Source organism: Mya arenaria, chromosome 4 (assembly GCF_026914265.1).
Source record: "Mya arenaria isolate MELC-2E11 chromosome 4, ASM2691426v1".
Taxonomy (NCBI): domain Eukaryota; kingdom Metazoa; phylum Mollusca; class Bivalvia; order Myida; family Myidae; genus Mya; species Mya arenaria.
In genome coordinates this window covers 75,763,047-75,787,363 of record NC_069125.1, presented here as the reverse complement: position 1 = coordinate 75,787,363, position 24,317 = coordinate 75,763,047, and the positions used below count along the sequence as shown (strand labels likewise).

Below are 24,317 nucleotides of genomic sequence, written 5' to 3'. Positions count from 1 at the left end.
GAGTGCGAATGGTGAACAGTCATAACGGTAATATGAAAACGGGAATTGTCGACGAGTGTTAAAAGATTCCGAACTGTATGTACTATTAGACCGCCCCGATAGCTACCCCGATAGCTACAATACTTAGCTATCAGGGATACTTTTTATTATTTTGACATTTTTTATGTACTGTATCCCTGTAACGCTACAACCATCTACCATTTAAAACCGGACGAAAATGTATAGTAATATTATGCATCGATGTTGAATAATAATGACAATATTGTTCAGTTTATACCCGACAGTGTTCTAAACTGTATTGAATTTGTCATTAGAGTCGTTATTTTCACATCAATATATTCTGGGTCACGAAAACCCTTTTATACACGTACACAACCAGTCAGATTTGTCCCATATTTACAGATATCGGGATACTTGATAAACAATCGACACATGGAAGTGTTTTATGATATCTGAACATGTTTTTGGTATAATGACATAGTTAAATATGTGTTTAATAATAGGCAATACTGTTTTCGTAGAATTTTTAATTTATAATGGAGATAATTTCAAAATTGTGGCCGTGAGGATTCTTTGCGCAAGGACCGTAACATAAACCAATGGATAAGCGCTTTACTCACCAACAGGAGTATGGAGGTTGTTGTTGAAGGCGATGAATCATAGGCAGCCATAGTCGAGTCTAGCTTACAACAAGGCACAGTGCTCCTCTACTTTTTCTTTACCACATCAACGACCAACCTACCTTCGGTCTTGCAGAGTTGGCAGCTTCAGGTCTTGGAACATTTGGATAGCCGCAGCCGGTGGACTTGGTTGAATGGTCGCCAGTGATGAATCTGGCTTCCTGGCTCTGTGCCTTTTCTAAGTTGTCTATGTCAGGGCATACGTTCTGCCCTTATGTGTGTGTAACATCATCCACAGATTAAACTGACCCAGTTTCATTTTGGTGCGGAGGTACGTATCGATGCGTTGCAATGCTGAGAAAGATCTTTTACTTGTAGGATTGGTCGCAGGAATCGCTAACAGGATTCTCACTAATATGTTACCCGTTCAGAGCAAAGTTCCCTTGCTGGAACCGTCTTGAATAGCTTCAGATGCCACATAGAGCCACTAATGCATGGCCACTAGTTTTGAAATCTTTTTCGCCGAGATCAAATGTGTAGAAGTCACACACGGCGTCTAGCTCATCAAAATGGTTCATCTTGTTTTAACTGTGCAGCTTTGGTGAGGAGGTCTTCGACGTAACGAAGAATATCAATTATTACATCCATTATTCATCCAGTAGTTGACTGTGTACTATTAATATGTGTTAGTTTTGAATAGAGACATCGATCAATGTGTTTCATTTCGATTTTCTTTTTTGAATAAATGCAAAATTAAACACATACATTATAAACTTGAATATTTTAATAAATATTGCGGGTTTTTTCTTCAGACATAATTTATGTACTAATTAAAAATATGGACAGAAGTGTCATTCTCGCATCTCCTTTATCAACTTTCAAATGAAATCATAATAGTTTTCCTATATAAAGTTCTTTACATTTGAAAGAAAAAAAAGAAAAATGTTACCAATAAATGTTGCGTTTTTATCTTGGGGAATTAAAAAGGAAGCTTGTGGGATCGCGATGGCCCTAATAGGATTTAGAACCGACCATGCCGCGAGTGGAATATAATTGCAGGTCGACCATGCCGCGAGTGGAATATAATTGCAGACCGACCATGCCGTGAGTGGAATATAATTGCAGACCGACCATGCCGCGAGTGCAATATTATCTCAGTCCGACCATGCCGCGAGTGGAATATAATTGCAGACCAACCATGCCGCGAGTGCAATATAATTGCAGACCGACCATGCCGCGAGTGCAATATAATTGCAGTCCGACCATGCCGCGAGTGGAATATAATTGCAGACCAACCATGCCGCGAGTGCAATATAATTGCAGACCGACCATGCCGCGAGTGCAATATAATTGCAGACCGACCATGCCGCGAGTGCGATATAATTGCAGTCCGACCATGCCGCGAGTGCAATATAATTGCAGTCCGACCATGCCGCGAGTACAATCATTTTATAATTGCAATCTGTAATCGAGCATTTTTTTTCACTAATAGTGATACATAGTGTATAATATAAACAAAAACATGAGCTTTGTTGTTCAACTGAAAAAAAATCCTCGATTGTCATTTGCCCACACGGAAATGCAAACACCAAGTATATGTTTTTCTTTTACTACTGACACTAGTTTAATCAGTAAGCATTGGTGTAAAATATAGACTGACTGAAAAATACTTAATGGAAATATATTCGGTGCATTCCTCAGACTCGATCTACGTATATTTAAGGAAGATAAAATGTATTCAAAAATCCTCGAATATATCATTGACATACACAAAAATGTAAAAACCAAATACTAATAAAATCGTTTGTAGCTGGGCGATTTCCGAAAATAAGATATGAGCATGTGCACCAGCAGTGTGTAATTGTGCTTGTAGCACAACTTATCAGAAATGAAGTGATACCGCCAGAGTCAGCTAGAATTCCTGTGTTTTTTATTACAATATGTCAGATCCGTGTGGAGAGTTCTCTAACAGTTATGAAGCAGATAAAGCCACACTGACAATATTCCTCCCTAAGCGGACCGAAGATAACGTCGACTATATGCCGTTTACTAGTATTACACTTCGTTGAACAGTCTTGCCATTTATCATTAATCTCAACGTATTGTTGTCAAGTGTAGCTTCGTACGAAGGCGACCTCTACTAGGTTAAAAAAATATGCCCCCGGTTATGAGCTTCGTACGAGATGCTTCTTAGTCGAAATGTTGAAAAATCGGAGTCCGTACTGACATCGGTGACTCTTGTGGGCATCGTACTCGTAGACGATATGGGGACTCCGCAAAATGTGCCGAGTTCATGCCGAGCTAGTAGAAATTTTGAAACTGGGAAAGGCTTGCAATGACCGTGGAAGAAGCTGTTTCCGTATTCGCGCAAAAGGGTTAACGTGAAAGAGGTGGTCATTCAGCAATGACTGAAGGCGGGATTCTTGCGCTCTGTATTTCTGTATATTACCCTCTGTCTTAGTTTCATTGAACTCTTATAAGTAGTTTTTAATTTTATCAGAACAAGGATTGGACGGAAATATACAATATCATTTAAATTAGTAATTACCGTATTGATAATGCGACTTTCGTTTGAGAAATGACGCCAATTAAACGTCAACTTAACCAATCAGAGCACCTCGGCCATTTCTCATCAAAAACAATCTCGGTTTACAATGTCATAGTCCTTTACATTTAACAACGCTGCAAGACAATCACGTCGTTATTTCAATTAAGCAATAATCGAAAGGACTTTACTCATAGGAATCTTAATTATTTATGCAACAATACATCTCACTGGGACCCAATTTACAATTAGTATTCCCGATTTGCACGTTAAAACACGACACTTGAATGCAACGGCATACATCCGTGGCTAGTCGTGTGGCGGAGATGGCCGGCGTCTTAACAAGATACGCGTCTTCCCCTCGTGATGAGGCGGAAGGCGCGATTTGAACTAGCAAGAAGGTTAAGGTGGAGAAGTGGCAGGGATGTTTGGCAGTGGTTGGGATCTCGTCTGGAATTTAAGGCAATACCAACTGTTTAATTTTAAGAACTTTATGCATATACCTCATGCATTCCGATATTACAATAAACAAGTCCATAACCAACTTATTCAAGTATTACTTATACTTTATAGAACCAAGATTATATCCATAGTAATATATTCGTCCAGTTGATTTTCTTATTGTCGCTTTTATCATTTGAAGTTCTGAAAGTTGTCAATGTAACTTGATTGCAGTTTTTTTCCAGAATACATTTAGAACACTATCTAACCAGATTATGACGAAAAATGAAAGCGGCACAAACATAATCACTTCCTCTTGCCGACACTTCCCCCTAGCATATGCTGCATTGGCCATTGTCCCTTCAAGTACGCGTAAGGGTTTGTCTTACGCCGTGGCGCCGCGGGCTCCGGAACCTGGCGAGGAACGCTGGAGACGCGCGAACGCGAGCCGCGTAGACACAGACCGATGGGTAACCCGAGACGCCGCATAAACGCGCACGTGTGGATCCTCTTTGAAACGGACATGAGGCCGCCATCCGAACGTTTCATTACTGGCACGAATGGCTCGGTGTTTTCGAGCAGATACTCATCATTGGAGAGAAAATCGTCTGAGTAGGTAGCAGGGTCATAGTCCATGGGAAGCATTTGCTCCTCTGGTTCAAACCACGCGGGAAAGGCGTGAACCGCCACCGCCACAACTGCCAGAAAAACGAAACCGGTGATGTTCATTGTTGGCTGAAATGAAGAATACTTAAAACAGAGAAAAATAAGAAAAGAAATGTTCAATAAATGTCAATATAGAAACAATGCTTTTGAATTTTAAGGTAAGACAAAAAGAAACATAATCTCAGAAAGAAAAATCCATCAAACTTAAGCAACAATATTACCTTTTACTTTGATACTCCCCAGCAAGTATTTGAGACGCTGGTGTTTCATCCTCATCATCTCTCGAACATAATTATATATATCAACCTAAATCACGCCAACGCGGATAACTAACCAGATTTTATATTTTAATGTGATATTGCACTGGCAATACCCCGGTGGTGTGATTAACAAAATTGAATGTTTCCTTAAGAAGTCATGATCTGATATACAATTCCATAGGCGGCGCAAAAAGCATTAAGTGCTCATCGTCGTTGCCAATAAATATCATTTTAATCAACTGTGATCACTTAAAATGGCAAATGATCAACTTAAACTGGGGTTACGTGCCATTTAATGAATCACTTTGAAAGCTGATTCCATTATACACTTTTACCATGTTAATTTACAATAATCAAACTGCTTGTACTCGGATAATGGTTAACTGTTAGCGGTTGCCAATGAGAAAGATGGTACGATGTAAATATCGTTAAAAGTACATAAAACCCCGGAATGAAAAACAATATAAGAATATTAATACATTGTTTTGTAGCTAATAATGGCATAACACTCAATAAAAACGAACGTTGAAACTAATAAAAAAAAATATATATATATATATATACACGCGAGTAAGTACCAAATGTTGTGTAGTACTGTTTATGAAACTGGAATTTTAAATGTACATTTCTCCGATGAAATAGCCGCTTGAGACTGTGTGCAGACATCCGGGGGCGTCCTCCAGCACGTGGAAGGTGACGGGGCCGGGAAGCTCCAACTGCAGGCTGTACGAGAGAACGTCAAAGTCCGGCCGTAACAAGAGCAGTCCAGTAAACGGCTGGTCGACCGCCTGCATCCAGAAATACTTATACACACTCGCCGTTTCTATGTGGCGACTGTTGGACTGCGCAGACATTGGAAACAGTGCGGTCTTGTTGTTTCTAGCCATCCCGCTTGTACTCAGATATAACTTCATTACTGCGGCGCCAGATTTCATGGTGTTTCGAATATCTTGAAATTCTTTCTCGTCCTCAGGATAGAGTTGGCACCACTTGGTTTCCGACACAGATATATAGAAGGTAGACCTGTGGGAGTTTTTCGGCGGCTCGGTGCTACTGATAGGACTGGCTAGATCGGTAGAGGATGTGTCCGCATCACCAGTCACAAGGATGATCTTAGTCACCAACGTAAACAAGACGCAATTAATTCCGGTTAACATTTTGAATGAATTTAAAATGTTGCGATTTTTTACCAATTTTTATATGAACAGTTGTTCAGTTCGGGTATACAAGGCTAAACTCGCATTAGCAAATTCATTTTATTGTGACGGAAAGACAAATGTTTTGCTTTAGGTTTCATTTTCGCATCGAACGCACAAAGACGAAGGTTATTTGATCTTTATAAATGAGTTTGGGCTAAGATACACGTACATATTGTGTTTCAGACTAAACGTAATTAATGTATCCTTAAATATTAAAATTTAATGTACGTTAAAAATACGCAAGTATGTCCTCAGTAGGTCAATCTGTTGTGAAATATTTTGTAAAACAGTATGGGCATAGATGTATTTGCTGTGAACCATATTTTATTTATTGTATTGCTCATATTTACAAATGAATACAATAAGCTTGGATTTATTTAAGAAATGAATTACGTGATTGGTGTTATTATCGGGGTATGAATGCAGTTGGGCTGGTAAAAGTGTGTGAGTGTGGTTGGTGGTAATTTTGAGTCATTTTTAACTATACTGATTTTCATGATTTTCATATGGTTGTATTATTCTTTTAATTGTATTGTACACCTTAGCATATACTAAATGTACAGCTTATTTGTATCGTGATTTAATCAACGAGTTACGTCTATGTGTATGTGATACGACACAAATGAATGCATATAGGAATAGAAAATATAGTACTTGACTCCACAAGTGACTTTTTGTTAGAAATTGCTGCTTCAATTAAAAAATATATGTAATGTGTGTATGTTTGTGTGTGTTCAAATTCATGACTCTCCGATACCCATGTTGGGTATCATATTCTTCATTTAAACATGTATCTGCCGCCATGTCATTTATGTTCACTGTATATACCTCATTTGCCATAGTTTATGGTATGAGAGAATAAACGTTGTTTGACTTGACTTGACTTGAGTACGCGTACATTAAGCAGCCCAGCTACGTTCATATACCCGATATTGAGATCGATTACGCAATTCTTTACTGATTTTTTTCACTAATAGTTAATGATTTCTTTCCAGAATTGTTACAAAAAAAACGTGATTTCATTAAAAGATCCTTACCGTTATGCTTTCTCGCCCATTTTGTAATGGAATGACCCGGCCGTAACCGGAAACACTTTATCATTAGACATATCACGCGGAGAAAAATATTCACTTCATAGTTGATACTTTAAATTAAGTTTGAACGTAAATTTGAGACGCTAATAACAACACTACGTTTAATAAATACTAAAATAACACTTAAATTTAGGCCTTCTGACACAATAAATACAATGACAAGATAAACAAGTTTCAATTTATATTAAAATAATACACGATGATTAGCGATTCAAAATATCCGAAGAAGTTGCGTTCATCCGATAATATTCGCTATTGCCGAATGGCCGTTATCTGTATATATTTTATATATTAACTATATTTCAATGAAGCCATTTTAGTAATACATTTGATTCAACAATAAAGCGTCTTCATTTTTTATACCCATATGGTAACACAATTGACTATATTTTATAATAAAAAACAGATCATTTTGAATGTAGAGATACTTACAAAAGAAGTCTGATTCAATAGACGATAAAAATGTAAATGAGAATTAGTGAGAATGATTGCTGTTTTTTCGCGGTGTTTTCAGTCACATGGCAATCATGTTGTTAGTTATATAACGCCTGGTTTTCAAACTCTACTCATTAGTATTTCTACTTTGATTAATAACCAATGATTACAGCAAAGATCATCCATTTGCCAACTTCAGTTTACCATATGCAATGTTCTCTTCAAATCAGCCGGGCACGGACATGGCAGAAACGTTTTTGTCCTTATTCAGCTGAAATTTAACATTGCTCTTTGTTGGCGGCTGCTTTCCATTCTTTGTCTGGCGGTCTTAGGCAAAGTCACATTGCTTTATTCAATGAAAATATGCCCTTTATCGCTTATAAAAAAAATTATGTTTTTTTTGCGAAGCACGATGACTATGATAATTATTTTCTTGCTGGCTGGAATTCTATGTATTCTATGTGTCGGTCTCTTTAGTTATATTGTGTTAAAGGTTTCTGCCTCTCAACCTAGTTGCCTTGGATTCGATCTCCGTCATTGTGACGGGCAGTCATGAATATCGGTCACCAGGATCTCGCCCACTCCACATCATTGTGATGGGCAGTCATGAATCGGCAGTCATGAATATCGGTCACCAGGATCTCGCCCACTCCACATCATTGTGACGGGCAGTAATGGATATCGGCTAACGGGACCTCGCCCACTCCTCGTCATTGTGATGGGCAGTCATGAATATCGGCCACCAGGATCTCGCCCACTCCACATCATTGTGACGGGCAGACATGAATATCGGCTAACGGGACCTCGCCCACTCCTCATCATTGTAACGGGCAGTCATGAATATCGGCCACCAGGATCTCGCCCATTCCACATCATTTTGACGGGCAGTCATGAATATCGGCTAACAGGATCTCGCCCACTCCACATCATTGTGACTGGCGGTCATGAATATCGGCCACCAGGACCCCGCCCACTCCATATCATTGTGACGGGCGGTCATGAATATCGGCCACCAGGACCCCGCCCACACCATATCACTGTGACGGGCGGTCATGGATATCGGCCACCAGGACCCCGCCCACTCCATATCATTGTGACGGGCGGTCATGAATATCGGCCACTAGGACCCCGCCCACACCATATCACTGTGACCGGCGGTCATGGATATCGGCCACCAGAATCTCGCCCACTCCACATCATTGTGACGGGCAGTCATGAATATCGGCCACCAGGACCCCGCCCACTCCATATCATTGTGACGGGCGGTCATGAATATCGGCCACCAGAATCTCGCCCACTCCACATCATTGTGACGGGCAGTCATGAATATCGGCCACCAGGACCTCGCCCACTCCACATCATTGTGACGGGCAGTCATGAATATCGGCCACCAGGACCTCGCCCACTCCACATCATTGTGACGTGCAGTCATGAATATCGGCCACCAGGACCTCGCCCACTCCACATCATTGTGACGGGCAGTCATGAATATCGGTCTTCAGGATCTCTCCCGCTCAGTTGTCAACATGAAGACCGCAACTGGATGTACGTCATATTAGTAAACAGACGAACACCGATGTCAAAATACTGTGATCTAACATAATTGCGTAGTTTTTATTGTGACAACCTTATTAATTACTAATAAAATACATACATTTGTCCTGTATTGATGTGTTCACTTACAATAGTACTGTCACCTAAAAGGAATCATGCGTTTGCGGTTTTTCCAGCTATTATTAATCAATGTTATATTCACCAAACTAATAATTAGATCATATTGTGTAAATACTTAACGACTAAGAAGGGCGGGTCGCGCACAGCTAGCGAGCCGTTCTTAGTCATAAAGAGTGTACACAATATATTTTTGATGTTGTTACGATCGTGTTTTCGGCAGGCGGGGAACCAATTCACGACGTCTTGTATGTTATGTTGTAAAGCAATTAAGCTTTGTACTTATTGCAGGCCGACAGACGTTTTGATTGGCTGGAAATGTAAGTTTTAATCTAAATGTATGGAAACCTGACATTTTACTATCACACGAACTATGCAAAAAAAAAACAAGACACGTTTTACTGTTGCTGCATTCTTTCTTTGAGGATTTCTTGACATGAAGTGTTCAATAGTTATATTTGAGTTATATAAATTATATTTAAATTAGATTCATCGACGGAAATTGTTAAATGCTAATTTAGCCACGCAAGCGTAAAGACATGAGATTAATTGAGGAAAATGCACGGACCACTGTAGTATTGAAGTAGATCGGCGAATGTCAAGTTAATTTACGAACTTGTCGATAGTGCTTAGTACTCTCATCTTCCAGGAAACATTAGGACCAAAGTACAGTGAAAACATAACGCCTGGACGGTTTTACTGCCTGGAAACATCAACTTTTCGTAAAAGGAAAACTACATTTCGTTTAATTTTATGCTAACGATATGGCAGCAAAGTCATTTATCACCAAGGAAATCGTGATCTTCACTATGGTTCTCGTTGCCGTGCTTGGCACGTGCGGGGCGCGCGAGTTCCGCGTTGCGTGGATGGCCCCCGGTAATGGGACGGGGCGACATGTGACCAGCTACAGCAGCGTCAACGCCCTCAAATTGGGACTCAACTCCGTCGCCGCGAACACGAACATCATGAGTGGGCACACCATTAGGTATGTATTGGACTGGATTGAAAGATATGCATTTCAAATTACATTTTTACTCAATTTTAACTGTTTGTATACCGATTGGGATAATGAAAACTAAAGACAGGTTTAAAATTATTAACATTTTAAGGCTAGTATTAAGGAACACCAGACTGTGGCTATGGTTTCAATATGTCGGTTACAACATGTGCAGGATATCATGTGTTGCAGTAACTTGTCCCTACAGCTAAACGGACAATAACCATGTATTTTTTTGCTCAAGGCTGGACATACTACATGTTTGTGCCAACTAAGCAGCCTTTGTATATATATAATCTGGTCGATTTTTTGTCGATTTCGGTTTAATTCGATGAATGTCATGTCTCGGTATATAATCAGTATATTTAAGGAAGAATCGTCTTTCCTTATCTTCTTTCCAAACTAGATGCAGCAGACATAAGAATGTTTGATGGCTTAAAGTCCATAGCTAATGAGCCTTTAAACAGTATTTCAACAACACCATATCTTGTATCTCGATCAATTACTAGAAACGAAACATCATATCCTCAAATGCCTCATGAAGAGATACTAATTTTGACATTGATGTGTATAAAACTATCGGTAATGTCAATGGCTATGACTTTCTTCCTTGATACTGTGATGTAGCGTTTCTGACAATGACTGTTAATTGTGTTACACTGAACTCTCGCGTGCATGTATAGATCTATTGTCTGGGTTAGACTACCTTTCCAGGATACGTGAAATATTAACTTATTATTTTGTCAAATCATATATGTATAGTTAGCATTCCTTAAATCAATTAACATCATGCTGTTTACATTTGACTAAGACAAGTTAGTAAGAAAATACGCCTGTAATGCTGTTTTGTTTTGTGTTGCTCTTTTTGCCCTACTATGGGAATATTGGAAGAAACTGTAAAACAATCGCAAAACAATTGAAAAACATTATGTGGCTGTCATCTCATAGCCATACTTCGTTTTAACTGACAACCGACGCTTTGATTTTTTATATATATGTATATAGGTATAAATGTCATTTACAACATATACTATGCAAGAAATCTGGTCACACGATTAGCTGAAAGACACCGCTAATAAATCATGATTAATTAATCTAGGGGCAGAAAGAATATCGTAGATATATCGGTAGATACTGTATGGTTATGGACCGCTTTTTTCGTTTGTACCAATTAATCGCCCACTCTGTAATTTCCGTGTTTAACAATTAAAATTCCATATACTTCACGTAAAAATAACAAATCCATTATATATTTTTTCAGCAAGTTATCATCAGTATTGGAAATTGCAAGTTATTATCAGTATAGAAATTGCAAGTTATCATCAGTATTGAAATTGCAAGTTATCATCAGTATTGGAATTGCGTCACATTTCTTCCAGCAGGGGATTAAAGATTTTTATCGGTCAACAAAATGGCAAATAATTCACCCCAAAACAATCGTTAATTCAGTGTTATACGTTAAGATTTATAGAAAATAAAAGAAATATTTTGTTGTAAATTGGGGAGATATTTAGATTGTTTTAAAAATAAATCTAAAGAAAGCTTCTCAAATGGGCGAATCATTGGTACACTGTCAGTTAAGTGGATTTTAACGAGTATGTTTGACATGTGAATTCGTTCTTAAAATAAGCATAAATTATCATTCTTATCACAATGGTTTTTAGATCAGGAGTTTAACTTGTTCACTGTAAAATTTCATTCAAAACTATTCAGTATTTCACCGGTTATTCAAGAAATACCTCAATTTCCAGGCGAAAAGGGGTCGCTAACCAATATACCAAATGAGGCCGCTTACTCATACGAATTTAAATACAATATACCAAAAGGACACACCATCTTGCATGGTAATATGTTTCTTAATACATTACTAATATTTTAAAAGTTTCACGTTCATCTTCGCAAGACTCATCCAGAACTTGCATATTCTAACTGTAATCGTACCTTTGGCTTTGTGAGCGTCATCATCATTTAAGCTTTGGGTGTTCCATGATTCGCCCTGTTCTGTTGACTCAAATCGTTGGTTTGTATACATCATATTCTCGCGCCCCTATGTAGAGTTAACCTTCGATGTCGGTTGTCCTTCATTATAATATACCGGTCGAAGGTTTTTGATCATGTTTTGCAAGTGTTGTACTACATGCAGCTATGTTTTCAGTGCGAAGTACTACTATGCTGCTTTGTTAAGCATGTGGAATACAACACGCTACTCCTATGAGTTCAGTGAAGTTATACATGCTACTATATGTTTTCAGTGTACCACATCGTCATATGTTTTCATATTGAAGTACCTAGGTTTTCACTTTGAAATTCTACATCTTGCTATGTTTTAGTGCGACGTACTACTTGCTGCTATATTTTCGGTGTGAAGTACTACTCTCTGATATTTAACGTATGAATTAAGTCTGGTAGTATGTGTTTAGTGTGAAGTGCTACATACTGCCACTTTTTTCACTTTGTGGTACTAAATGCTATGCTTCCAGTGTGAAATATTACATGATGCTATACATCATTTACTATGCTATTATTCAGTGTGGAGTATTACATTCTGCTATATTTTCAGTGTGAAGTACTACAGCACGGACTGCAGTGCCCAGCAGACCATGTCCACAGCCCTACAAGCCCAGCAGACCTACAACCCGGACGTCATAATTGGACCCCCCTGCACCGAGGGTGAGATAACCACGCCCTCTTTTGATTCAAGAGAACTGGTCACATTAATTTCATTACCGAAATACCAAAAAAAGTATATTGACAGTCCAGTACCACATTATTAGTCCTCTACCAGACTCATATATTGTTGTTTTCATTATTAAAGTTTTCTCGTAGTGTTGTTGCTTGCATTGGCATGTGACACCCTTTTATTCGTCTTGCTTCCGGTTTAAAGAATTTTGAGAATGTTACTCACAATATTGACCAAGCATGAATCCACCACGCACAAGAACGTGTGTGCGTGCTTTCGTGCGTTTGTGCGTGCGTGTGTGTGCGTGCGTGCGTGCGTGCATGTGTGTACCTTTCTTATCGTTATTACTAAGACTGATGATTGAAAATAAAAATCGATTTCCTGACATTTATGTTATTGGTGTCGTAATTTATAATCAAAGTGTGCGTTAGTAATTCTGTGAATGGTCTAGATATGAAGTAATTCAACCGAAAATGCGCATAAAGGTCTCCATTCACGTTTCCTGTATACCAAGTTTGGGCGCAATATATCAACCCTATCTCAAGTAATTCAGTATAAACCGTTTTTTCTATGTTTAGCAAGAGTGAACTTGGTCCTTAGGACCTTAACAATATCCCACGAAAGGTATTTATGATTATTTCCTATATACCAATTAAGTTCGGTCGCAATATGTCAACCCTAACTAAAGTTACTCAGTACCAAACGATTTTTAGTGACAGTTACATTGACCTTGACCCTAGTTGCCCCAAACATAATCCCATGATAGGTCCCCGTAAACTCTTCCTACAAGATTGGTCACTATATGTCAAACCTAACCAAAAGTAAGTATGCCGCTCATAAGCCCACTAGCCCGACCAACGACGTACGTCATTCTAATGACCAAGTCCAGTCAAACCAAATCAATATGTGTTTGTTGTTGATTAACACATAGCGTACAATTGCAGACTATCTGAGGCACGAAATAAATGTATTAATCAATAATTTTGTAAATTATTATTATCCTTATTTATATTAATATGATAATTTCTTTTTTCGAAATCGAAAACAAACCGAACACATCGAGTATACACCATATAACTCCGGGTCTCCTTTGACAGGCCTTCGGACAGTGTCGCAGTTGGCAGCCTACTGGAACCTGCCTGTCTTATCCTGGCACGTGACCGATCCGCAATTTGATGACATCACCACATACCCCACCCTCGTCCGTATGAAGCCTTCACTCACCATTATGGGTGCGTACGTTTAAGCTCTTCAAAGAGATCGAGTGATTCATTGGGCAATTTTATAATGGTTCTTTCTCTCATTATCTGAAAGTAATTAATAGGAAGCCATTAGTGATTTTTAAATAACATGGCCTTTAGGTAGCGATATCAGCGCAATAACAACCGTCTTACTTTATGAGTTGGTCTGTCAAGGACATTTCCTTAATCTCGAATACAAATTAATCTATTCTGACTAAAACTGAGCGTACTGTTGTATTTTTGGATTCACTAATTTTTCAATATATCGTCTCTTTAGGTGAGAGTCTGAGTCATGTGTTCCGGAAGCTGGGATGGCAGTCGTTCGTGCTGCTTCACGGGTCTATGGAGCCGTGGACCGAGTACGTGGCGGCGGTGCGGGCCGCAATGGACAAGACCAGCATCCGCATGTTCGCGAAACATCGCATGAACGCGACCGTCTCTCACAACTCCCTAGTTTCTCTCTTCGGCCAAATCAAACTCGATACGAAGGGTAAGTTTAACCTTTAGCTTTTTTAACAGTTATTATTCTCACTTACAAACATTATTATCTTTTAAACAAAATATTTTTAACGAATCCATGCAAAAGAAGTAATTATTTATATAAGACATTTCAATCGTCCTCATCCTGATTAAACTCACCTCCATAATAATACTCTGCTTTCAACCAGTGATCGTGTTCGCATGCTCTCCTGCGGACGTGCGGCAGTACATGGTGGCGGCCCACGCGGCGGGACTAGCCAACGGCCACTACGCCTTTGTCCAGCTTGACCACCAGGTGACAACAGCTTGGCTTCTACAAATACTGTCATGAATGGTGTTGCTTTGTGATTATTATTCTTACTGTTAAAATATGTGCCATCAGTCCCAACCAATTAAACAGTTATTGTCTGTTATGAAGAACGTTTACATTTTATTTTATTATTACCGGCTTATGTTTCAATAGCAAGTGAATGACAAAATACCAGTATGGCAGTAATACGGCTTCGTTTATAGTATGGCGATGTTTAAATCTTGTAGGTTTACCCAGAGTCTCATATCATCAACAGTGTGCTGGGCAAGGGTCAGTGGTTATAGTATGGCGATTGTTTAAATCTTGTAGGTTTACCCGGAGTCTCATATCATCAACAGTGTGCTGGGCAAGGGTCAGTGGTTATAGTATGGCGATTGTTTAAATCTTGTAGGTTTACCCGGAGTCTCATATCATCAACAGTGTGCTGGGCAAGGGTCAGTGGTTATAGTATGGCGATTGTTTAAATCTTGTAGGTTTACCCGGAGTCTCATATCATCAACAGTGTGCTGGGCATGGGTCAGTGGCAGCACGGACACGCAGACGACCAGATAGCCCGGGAGGCGTATAACTACCTCATACACGTGAGCAACACTTTTTGTATAAATACATTTAAATACAACATTTTGAAAAGGAAAGTAATGTTATATTTTACACGTGAGCAAAGCTACATTACACAAGTGATCGAGGGACGAATTCAACTACATTTTATAACTATTTTATGACCTCATGCACTTTAGTCAAAAATTATTTTAGATACGGGTAGAAAGTCGACATTTTGTCAAATATTCATCTCAATTGTTGATCATTGCAGATCGTCTTGGACCCAATGAACGAAGACGACACGACGCCGGCCTCGCGCGTGCCCCGGAACCGGCACGAGGAGTTCGCACGGATGGCGACCACTGTCGCCACCGTCAAGAAACCCGAGTGGCAGCTCCCTGTCGGCGGCAAGGTTCACCTCGAAATATTGTTATTGGCATTACAAAGTTACAGTCGAACCATTGTCTTAGAACAAGAAAGTGAAGAATAAAAGAGTGAACAAATGCATATGTTTACAAGATGCATGTGTATGCAAACGTTATTTGTTCTGGAAGTTTGTTTGAAAATAAAAAAAAAATGTTGTTAAAAATGTTTGTAAAATAGGAAAGCCTCGTTTAACTTGTGTCTGCCATGTTTAACAAGTTTACGTCTAAGCTTTAGCCTGCTGGTGTACGTTCAGGTTGACGCGAGTTCGCTGTACCTGTATGACTCGGTGTTAGTGTGGGCGGTACTTGTGGACAAGCTGCAGGCAGCCGGAAGTCCCACCAGGGACGGCCTCCTCCTCGCTCAGAGGGCTCAGGCCTTCATGGCGGACGGTATGTATATGGCACCTCGGCTCGTACATATAGAAAACCTTTTTGTCGTTAGGAATGCACCTAATACATACATTAATGTGAAATGTTTATGCCTAGTGGCCCGCTATCAATTGGGTATCGTTGAAAGAATTTTGTGTGCAGAAAAAAATGTTATGTGTAATGTTATCTAACAATTATATAACGAACTAGTTTGTTTTGCCTTCAACGTTCGAGGTTTTCATAATACCACATATACAGTCTTGTTGTCTCATGTACAGGCGCCACAGGGTACGTGTCTATCAACTCGCAGCATGCTCGGGACGGGAAGACGTTTGTGCTAACAATGGCGCCTGGCGGCAACTTCGCGCCCGTTCAGCGACTTAAGTTCGCCGGAAACACCGAGTACGCCGTCTTGGTAAGATTCCAAAGAAAAAATTAATTCACATAAAGAAACTCAAAACGCACGAGAAAATCCAAATCTACATCATCTATTGCAGAACAATTATCCGTGTAATCCTTTGTACATTAACACATGTAAGACTATTCCATCACTTTTGACCAATGAAGTGCTGTTTATAAAAAAGTTTCTTTTTAATATAGAGCAAAATAAAAACAGTTACGGTTGGTTTATATTTTCAACGGAGAGGCACCAAATGCGTTGGTCCTAAAACCATTATTAACATTTTACCCAGAGTCTATTATTTGCTACAAAATATTTGATAGCTCAAAGACTGAGGGATAATTAATAAGGTGTCTATTGGAAAAACAAATTTCAATTATTTCCATTAAATGAAATCCAAGAATTGTCATTTTTCCGTACTCACCAAGTAATATTTAATACATTTTCATTTTACAACTCTGACAATCAAAACTTCCAATTCTTTATTACCAAATCAACTCTTGTAGTCGACGTTATCATTTTTGATATAATGGATGTTTTACCTTCAGATGTTAAACAGATTTTTTGGATAATTCCAAGTTTGCCATCTATTTAAAATGAAACAAAAACAAATGTCATATAAATGAACTTATAGATCCAATGCTCGCTTTATGAAGCCCTATTTCTAAGAAATAATCATTTTTTTCTCGAAAATGCTAGTATGACTAGTGATTTTAGACAAAATATATTCGATTGAACGAACGTTGTTTAAATAATAAACTCAAATTACCGATCTTCCTTTTTATTCAACGTGCGCGCGACAAGATATTGTAAGAATGTCATGCAAGATAAAAACCCATACTTACAACAAATATTACCAGAATTTAAGTAAATAATATAGTAATGAATATTTAGCTTATAATAGTTTTTCATTGATAATTACGATAAATCACAAAATAATACTGCTTTCTTACGCAATAATTAATAAACAAATTGTCATTTCCTTCTTTTTATATAACACAATTCCAGCGTTATAAGTTGTATTTAGTAACACATCTGCACTTCTTTTTCTGCAAAATAACATATACAGAAATATCAATGTTTAAAATCGATTTAGTATTGTTATTTTGTTATCACAATTAAATACAATCAATCGTAATGCAAAACTTATTATTAAAAAATGTTTACACATCTGTTCTATCGATAAGTAAACTTTTGCTGCTTGAAGTGTCTCTTTTGCTATGTCTATATACCGCTTTTTTAAAAGAGATTTCTTGTTAAAAGTTAACACTGTAAGATATTTCTTATTTCTATGCAACGAACTTTTTATATAGTACTTCAAACCAACTTCAGAATATTCGGCCAATAGACGATAGATTCCGCTTCGTTACGAAGAAGTCCATACCAAAGCCCCCGTCGACTTCACCTTTAATCACAACCATAATGACCACCACTGCAGCAACTACAACCACCTCCACCACTACTACTCCAGCCAGCACGCAACCTCCGCTCATGCAATTCCCTAACAAGGTTCCGCCACCGCCTAACGACGCTGTGTCGGTACTCCTGGCGAGGGTTCAAATGCTGGAACGAAAAATCAAGATGCACGAAGCTCATTCCCATGACATCATACCCAATCACACACATACTCCGGCACCGATTTTACCTCATACACATACAATCCCTTACCACACCAACACGCCTCCCACTGTACATGAACACCACGTCGCCAGACACAACGGACCATTTTTTGGTCCACAACAACTCGCTAGCAACATGAATCCCCTCATACCTCAGCAACCTCAAAATAACTCACCATTACCTTCATCACATTCAGTCGCTTTACAGCAGCAAAGTACTCTTATTAATCAACCAGTAAACCAGCCAATATCAGTCATAAACCAGCCTCCACAATTGGTGAATCAGCCAATACTTGCCATAAACCAGCCCCAACAGCCGGTTAATCAACATACACCAATCATTCATCAGCCCCAGCAACCGATTAATCAACATATACCAGTCATTCATCAGCCCCAGCAACCGGTTAATCAACATATACCAGTCATATATCAGCCCCAACAACCGGGTGATCAACATGTACCAGTCATAAGCCAGCACCAACAATCTGTAAACCAACATATACCATTCATTCACCAGCCCGAACAACCGGTTAACCAAAATATACTAGCCATACACCATCCCCAACAACCGGTTCACCAGCTTAGACAAAGCAAACAGCAATTTCCTAACACAGGATCACGGAAAATCCAATATGCCCTACAACCGAATCCTCCAATAATGAATGCAGATTTCAACAGTGGGCCGATTCCTCGCATGGTAGCGAATCCTCACGTATTTAACTCGCCTGCACAGCAGTACCCCCAAACCCAGCAATGGCCGAACAGCCAGCCTCAGCAAAACCAGCAGCAACAACCCCAGAATCAGCAACACCAGCAGCAACAACCTCAGAATCAGCTACTCCAGCAGCAACAGCTCCAGAATCGGCATAACCAGCAGGAACAGCTCCAGAATCGGCATAACCAGCAGGAACAGCTCCAGAATCGGCATAACCAGCAGGAACAGCTCCAGAATCTACAAGTAAGGCAAAACAAACCGACCGATCTACCAATCAACCAGGCAAGCACCAGCATACAATATCAGCAGCAACAACAGAAACAGACACAGCAACAGCAGCATAGGAACAAAACACGGACAATTACGATTCAAACGCAAACTCGGCAAATTTCTCCGCCACAGAATAATAAAAATAACCAGAGAGGGCAAAAACAGCAGCAAAATGCCAAAGTCAATAAACAACATTCGCAAAAACAAAGTCAGCAACAGGTGCCTGGAAGTCAGGTGAACGACGCTTATCTGGACAAAATCAGTGCTAGAGTTGTGGATAGGCTTACAGGGCGAATTCTAGGTACAGAGAACAGTACTCAAAGTGAGCAAAGAAGGGCAATCACAGACTTGCTAGCAAACGAAGAGAACCCTGCCAGTTTTTTCCTCGGTCTGACCCTAGCGGAGCAACACGCAAGAATGAACCAACAGGAAAGACAGTCGCAACAGGGATCTTCCGATACAGCCTCCACACAAAGTATGGGCATGAATAATGACCCTTTCGCTGCGTTCCTTGACCCCTGGGGATATATTTTCGGTAACAACCCTTCAACAACGGACCCTTGGGCTAGCGGGCCTGGTCCGTGGTGGGGCGAGGCTTAACGGTGATATAATTCGCGAAGCAAATAGTACAGTTGACTATGTCTACTGCTGTGATGCACGACTTGCATAATAATGACAGGGATATTTATTGAACATTTGAGGCTGGTGTTTCAGACACGGTTGTGATGCGTATTTTACACTATTTGACCAGGTGGAATGTTCACGTTGGTCTATGAACATGACTACATGATTTCCAATAAAATGATGAAACACTAGTGTTCAAAGAAAGTTTCTTCGATAAAAGTCATATTTACCCATACACAGGTTCACAAGTTCGATTAAAATGGACAGAGAGCAAAAAGAATCGTTCGATTCTAGAGCCGATGGCGAATTGGCTGGTTCTTAAATTCGCCCTAAAGAGGTTTGCTTAATTCAAACAAGAGAGCGGCCAAGTTTCCTAGGCAACCAAATGACCATAACTCCAGCTACAACAATCTGCCGAACTAGTTTGAGATTTAATGTCTACAAACAATGCTATGTGGTCATAGGTTTTTGCATGTACACATTATTAACCGGACAAGGCAAATTTAGTCCAGTGCGGACAGGGTATGGGCGATAACTCCATATAATGCGGGGATCCGGCTGGTGATCGACCTTGACATTAACACGTATTGTAACTTATTATGGAGAGCATATGCTAACTCTCGCTCAGAAAAAGAGCAGATGAGGTTGTTGACTTTTATTTCCACCAAAATAATGAGCTACGCATTGGGGCAAGTTGACAACTGTGCGTAAAGCATTGAAAAAAACAGAAAAGGCGTACCCCACTAGGGAGCGCTGTTGAATGGGCCAGTTTGAACAGGAAAATGGTAAATGCCAATGGCAGAAGGCCGAAAATTCGTGCGAATTGCATGAAAAAATGGTAAAATTCTCATATAAATGGGGGGGGGGGGGTCTTTTGAATTACCTAAAGCCGTAAATACAGACTTAAACCAAGTATACACGTCTGACAATCCCAAAGTACATGTCCAAAAAAATTAGCATTATAAATTATACATTTTATTACCAATGCATTTGTTTTACGGATTTCGTTCACATGCATATAATATAAACTGATGGTCGATGCTTGTTGAAAAAATAGGGCAAATATATTTTGTGCTTAAACTGAAATCCTCGGATGGTTGACATTGACAATGAAGTTTCTAAACTTCATTTGGTGCTATGCAGAATGAAGGTAGTTGGTATGGAAATCATGGTTGCAAAGGAAGTCCTTAATTGCTAAGGCAGTTAGGAGTGCTGCTCATGTAATCATTGGTTTGTCAGGAGAAAGTTGCCGCTAAAGAAGTAGTGTTTGCTAAACAAGTTATTGGTTGCTAAGGAACTTATTGGTTGCTAAAGAAGTTTGCGGTTGCTGAGGAAGTCAATCGTTGCCATAGAGGCCATAGATGTTAGTAGCCGCTGAGAAAGTAAGTGGTTGCGAAGGAAGTCATTGGTTGCTCAGGAAGACATCGGTTTCTTAGAGATAGATGCTACTTTGGAACACGTTGGTAACTTAGAAGGTCATTTGTTGTTAAGAAAGAAGATTAAACCCTATGATGATTTTGAAGCCATTTGTACAATCTCGGTCAATGGCCACTTAATGAGTGTAAGCACCAAATAGCAAAGGTCTGGGATTTCCGGCTTCAGAATAGAAGTAGAAAACTTGACCCTACTTTTGACCAAAGGGTCATTCCTTGACAATCTTGTTACGGGCTCACTACATGATAATGCATACAACATGCGAGCAGCTGTTGTAAGGAACAGTCAAAAATTAGTTTCCCCGTCTTAGTTTGTATTCACAGGATCAATAACACAGTGTGTGTATACCACGTGATAAATTGCGTCATAAATGCTACGTCGGAAGGCAATAAGGGGGACATTTTTAACATATCTAATTCGACATCTTCAAACCTATTTATCATATTTTTTCTTCTATATCATTTAAATGCATACAAAATAAGAATGGAGACAAAAAATCTCCCTGTCTAACTCCAAGAATACATGAGAAATTATCACTTAACTGATTTTTATACCTAACCTTTGATCTTACATTTTCATACATTGACTTCACTATGTCTTATATATTTTCTCAAACGCCAAGCTTGATTAGTTTAAACCACATTTTTTCTCTAACAAATTAATCAAATGCTTATGGGAAGTCAACGAAAGCAGCAAATAACTTCTTCTTATTGATAAAATATTATTTCATGTAACACAAATATATTATCTACAGTTTCAATCTACTTTCTACGGCCAGATTTAGCCTTAATATACAAATTATATAACATAACACCATAACGTAACATATAGTTTATTGTAATCTAAGGCCTCCGGCTAATAATACAGTTATTCATACATATACTTTTAACAGCATGGATTATAATACAGTGATGAACAAGACATATTTTAAAGCAATGAGATATCAATTATATTCTTGCAAATTCCTTTAAACAAATGTTTAAAAATGCAAAAAATCAACATGCATGTACATCAATATTGCATTCATAAGCATCCGATGTAAGAATAAGATGCATATATTATTATAAAGCACAAGTGAATGACAGTATAACGAGTAATCATTGCGTTTAAGAAATGTTTCTCTTGTTTTAAAAGCGTTGACACTTTTGACATAATGTTGTAGAAAATTGCTTGCGTGGGAATAGACAAAATCCAGTTAGGTTTTAAATATTTATTTCACCAATTTGCATACAACGGGACAAATTATGAACATGTGGCATTCGTCTTCAATGACCTTCATATATGTTCAATTTAGGCAAAATCTAAATTCTCGATAAATATTTAATTGTCGACCCCTTTCGATCATCAGTGGGTGACTTGAACACCACAAGTGTCTTTTCAATATATATGATAGATCACATGATAAACATCGTTCAGGATCAAGAGCAGTTTTGAAATGTTTATAATGGGCTGCCTAAGGTGAAGCCTCTATATATGACTACAGTTGTTGCACAGCACAATCTTTAAGTCTTTCAATAAATAGCCTTAAGAAATATTTCATATATTTCCAATCTCTTGTGAAATCCACGCATAACCGAAGCCGTTCTCAAATAAAAAATTCTTCATACTTGTTGACCAAGTTAAACTACCTGATTCACCCAGTGATTTAAGCATAAAATAACTATGTCGTGGATAAGGGTTTTCTGGCATGTGTATGAGTGTTAACCAGTACTTAATGCAACGTGTTGTAAATTGTATGGACACCGGGTTCTTCCACACTCACTTTATGCAAAAAATAGCAACATACTGGTTTAAACCACAAATCCGTTTAAAGAAGTCTATATGGACTTTCTCCGTACATTCAGAATAACGGTATCCCCATGCATATATCGGCACAATAACACAGAATAGGTTGTACAATTGAGTCAAACCATTTAAAAGCGCCTTTCGGGTGTCAATAACCAAAATGTTTTTGATATCTTAATATATTTGTTATGGCTTTTGTTTCGCAAGTGTTTTCCTAGTCAATGTCCAGGACAGCGTTGGAGTCCCAACGTTCCCAAGTATGTATACTGGGATACAAATTCCAATTGAGTATCACGATAGTACCATTTTTCATAATGTCTAAAAATACCACCGTTTCTGAAAACCATAACTTTCGACTTGTCAGTATTAAGTTCCATACCAGTATCTGCATAGAATGATTCAATAAGGGTGATTTGTCTTTGTTAGTTTAAAGAAGTGTCTGCAAAATTCAATACATTGTCTGCACACATTAGAGCGTATAAGTTACCGATTGTGTAAGTTACAAATATTCCATTCGTAAAATTAGCCGTAAGGTAGTGAACTAAGTCATTCATAAACAATGGAGCACCGGAAGTGGTCCGTAAAACCGCCTGTCGCTGGGGATTGGATATCATCGGTATATTTACGAGCCTGGACTTTGGAACCTGGTATTTTTACGCAATATTTTAAATTTTCGTGTATAGATTGTAATATCACTAGGAAATTACCACGGACGCCATTTCTGTACAGACATTGCTATAGTTTTTTATGTTGACAGCTATCAAACGCTATTTAAAGTCCACGTAAAATATCCTTCGTTGTCGTGAGATATGTGATTGAATCAATGATTGCAACGTGAATATATTGTCTATTGTAGAGTATTTTCTTCTAAACATTAGAAAGACGCTTTGTCATTATATTAACAAATACTTTTGCTGTTACTATTTGTAAGCGAAATTGCCCTATAATTATTGGCGTCCTTTAATTGGCCTTTTATTGTGAATAGGGGTGATAACATTTTCACTGCATCCCGCTGGAAAGTTACCCTTGTTAAATATATTATTAAATAAATTAGTCATATACGGGATAATCAATTGGGAAGTACTTTTGAACATTTCGGTACAAATGCCATCAGTTCCCGATGAATATTTCCCTCGTAAGTGTGTTTAGATACAACGTCCCACCATTCAGGTTTTTCAATAACTTTCGTACGATAACCTTTGCAACGTTGCCTTTTTTCAATTACTTTCGCTAATTTTGCAACGTTGTCTTTTTATTAGTACCCCGGCTTCTTCATATACATGTATAAAATCAAAGAAACTTTGATCTATGTTTCAGCATGGTATTGTACGTTCAAACACACGAAATAAATCACCGAAAGTATTCACAGAGTCACTACTCATCTACTACTTCCATTTGTTATTGTGCGCATTATTTAATTTCTTTGTGCGCATTATTTAATTTCTTGTTTCTATATGTAACACACTGAAGTTAAGCAAAAGTCATGGTTACAAAAAA

The 24,317-nt window shown here is 38.6% G+C and overlaps 2 protein-coding genes across 4 annotated transcripts; one reads left to right on the top strand and one right to left on the bottom strand.

The window, feature by feature from the left end:
• Positions 1 to 3,840: 3,840 nt before the first annotated feature.
• LOC128230518 (uncharacterized) lies at positions 3,841 to 4,540 on the bottom strand. 2 transcript variants are annotated; one of them, XM_052942846.1, is made up of 2 exons: positions 4,494 to 4,540; positions 3,841 to 4,341 (listed from the first exon to the last, which is right to left on the bottom strand). In XM_052942846.1, exon 2 carries the CDS (start codon positions 4,333 to 4,335, stop codon positions 3,913 to 3,915), a length of 423 nt encoding a protein of 140 aa, XP_052798806.1. In that variant the 5' UTR covers positions 4,336 to 4,341; positions 4,494 to 4,540; the 3' UTR covers positions 3,841 to 3,912. The 2 variants fall into 2 exon arrangements, with proteins under 2 accessions (XP_052798806.1, XP_052798807.1); XM_052942847.1 differs by having other exon boundaries at positions 3,841 to 4,356; positions 4,494 to 4,539.
• A 4,582-nt stretch (positions 4,541 to 9,122) lies between these two features.
• On the top strand, positions 9,123 to 19,754 carry LOC128230449 (putative mediator of RNA polymerase II transcription subunit 12). Of its 2 annotated transcripts, XM_052942718.1 has the most exons (11): positions 9,123 to 9,251; positions 9,581 to 9,916; positions 12,489 to 12,598; positions 13,706 to 13,840; positions 14,127 to 14,339; positions 14,518 to 14,624; positions 15,113 to 15,220; positions 15,451 to 15,591; positions 15,859 to 15,994; positions 16,252 to 16,388; positions 17,706 to 19,754. In XM_052942718.1, exons 2-11 carry the CDS (start codon positions 9,696 to 9,698, stop codon positions 19,575 to 19,577), a joined length of 3,180 nt encoding a protein of 1,059 aa, XP_052798678.1. In that variant the 5' UTR covers positions 9,123 to 9,251; positions 9,581 to 9,695; the 3' UTR covers positions 19,578 to 19,754. The 2 variants fall into 2 exon arrangements, with proteins under 2 accessions (XP_052798678.1, XP_052798677.1); XM_052942717.1 differs by lacking the exon at positions 9,123 to 9,251 and having other exon boundaries at positions 9,259 to 9,916.
• The last annotated feature ends 4,563 nt before the right edge of the window (positions 19,755 to 24,317 follow it).

Coding starts and splice junctions, on each gene's coding strand:
- LOC128230449 (XM_052942718.1), top strand. CDS start 9,696: ATGGCAGCAAAGTCATTTATCACCAAGGAAATCGTGATCTTCACTATG. Junction 15,995..16,251: donor TCAGGCCTTCATGGCGGACG/GTATGTATATGG, acceptor TCTCATGTACAG/GCGCCACAGGGTACGTGTCT. Junction 16,389..17,705: donor ACACCGAGTACGCCGTCTTG/GTAAGATTCCAA, acceptor AACCAACTTCAG/AATATTCGGCCAATAGACGA.
- LOC128230518 (XM_052942846.1), bottom strand. CDS start 4,335: ATGAACATCACCGGTTTCGTTTTTCTGGCAGTTGTGGCGGTGGCGGTT.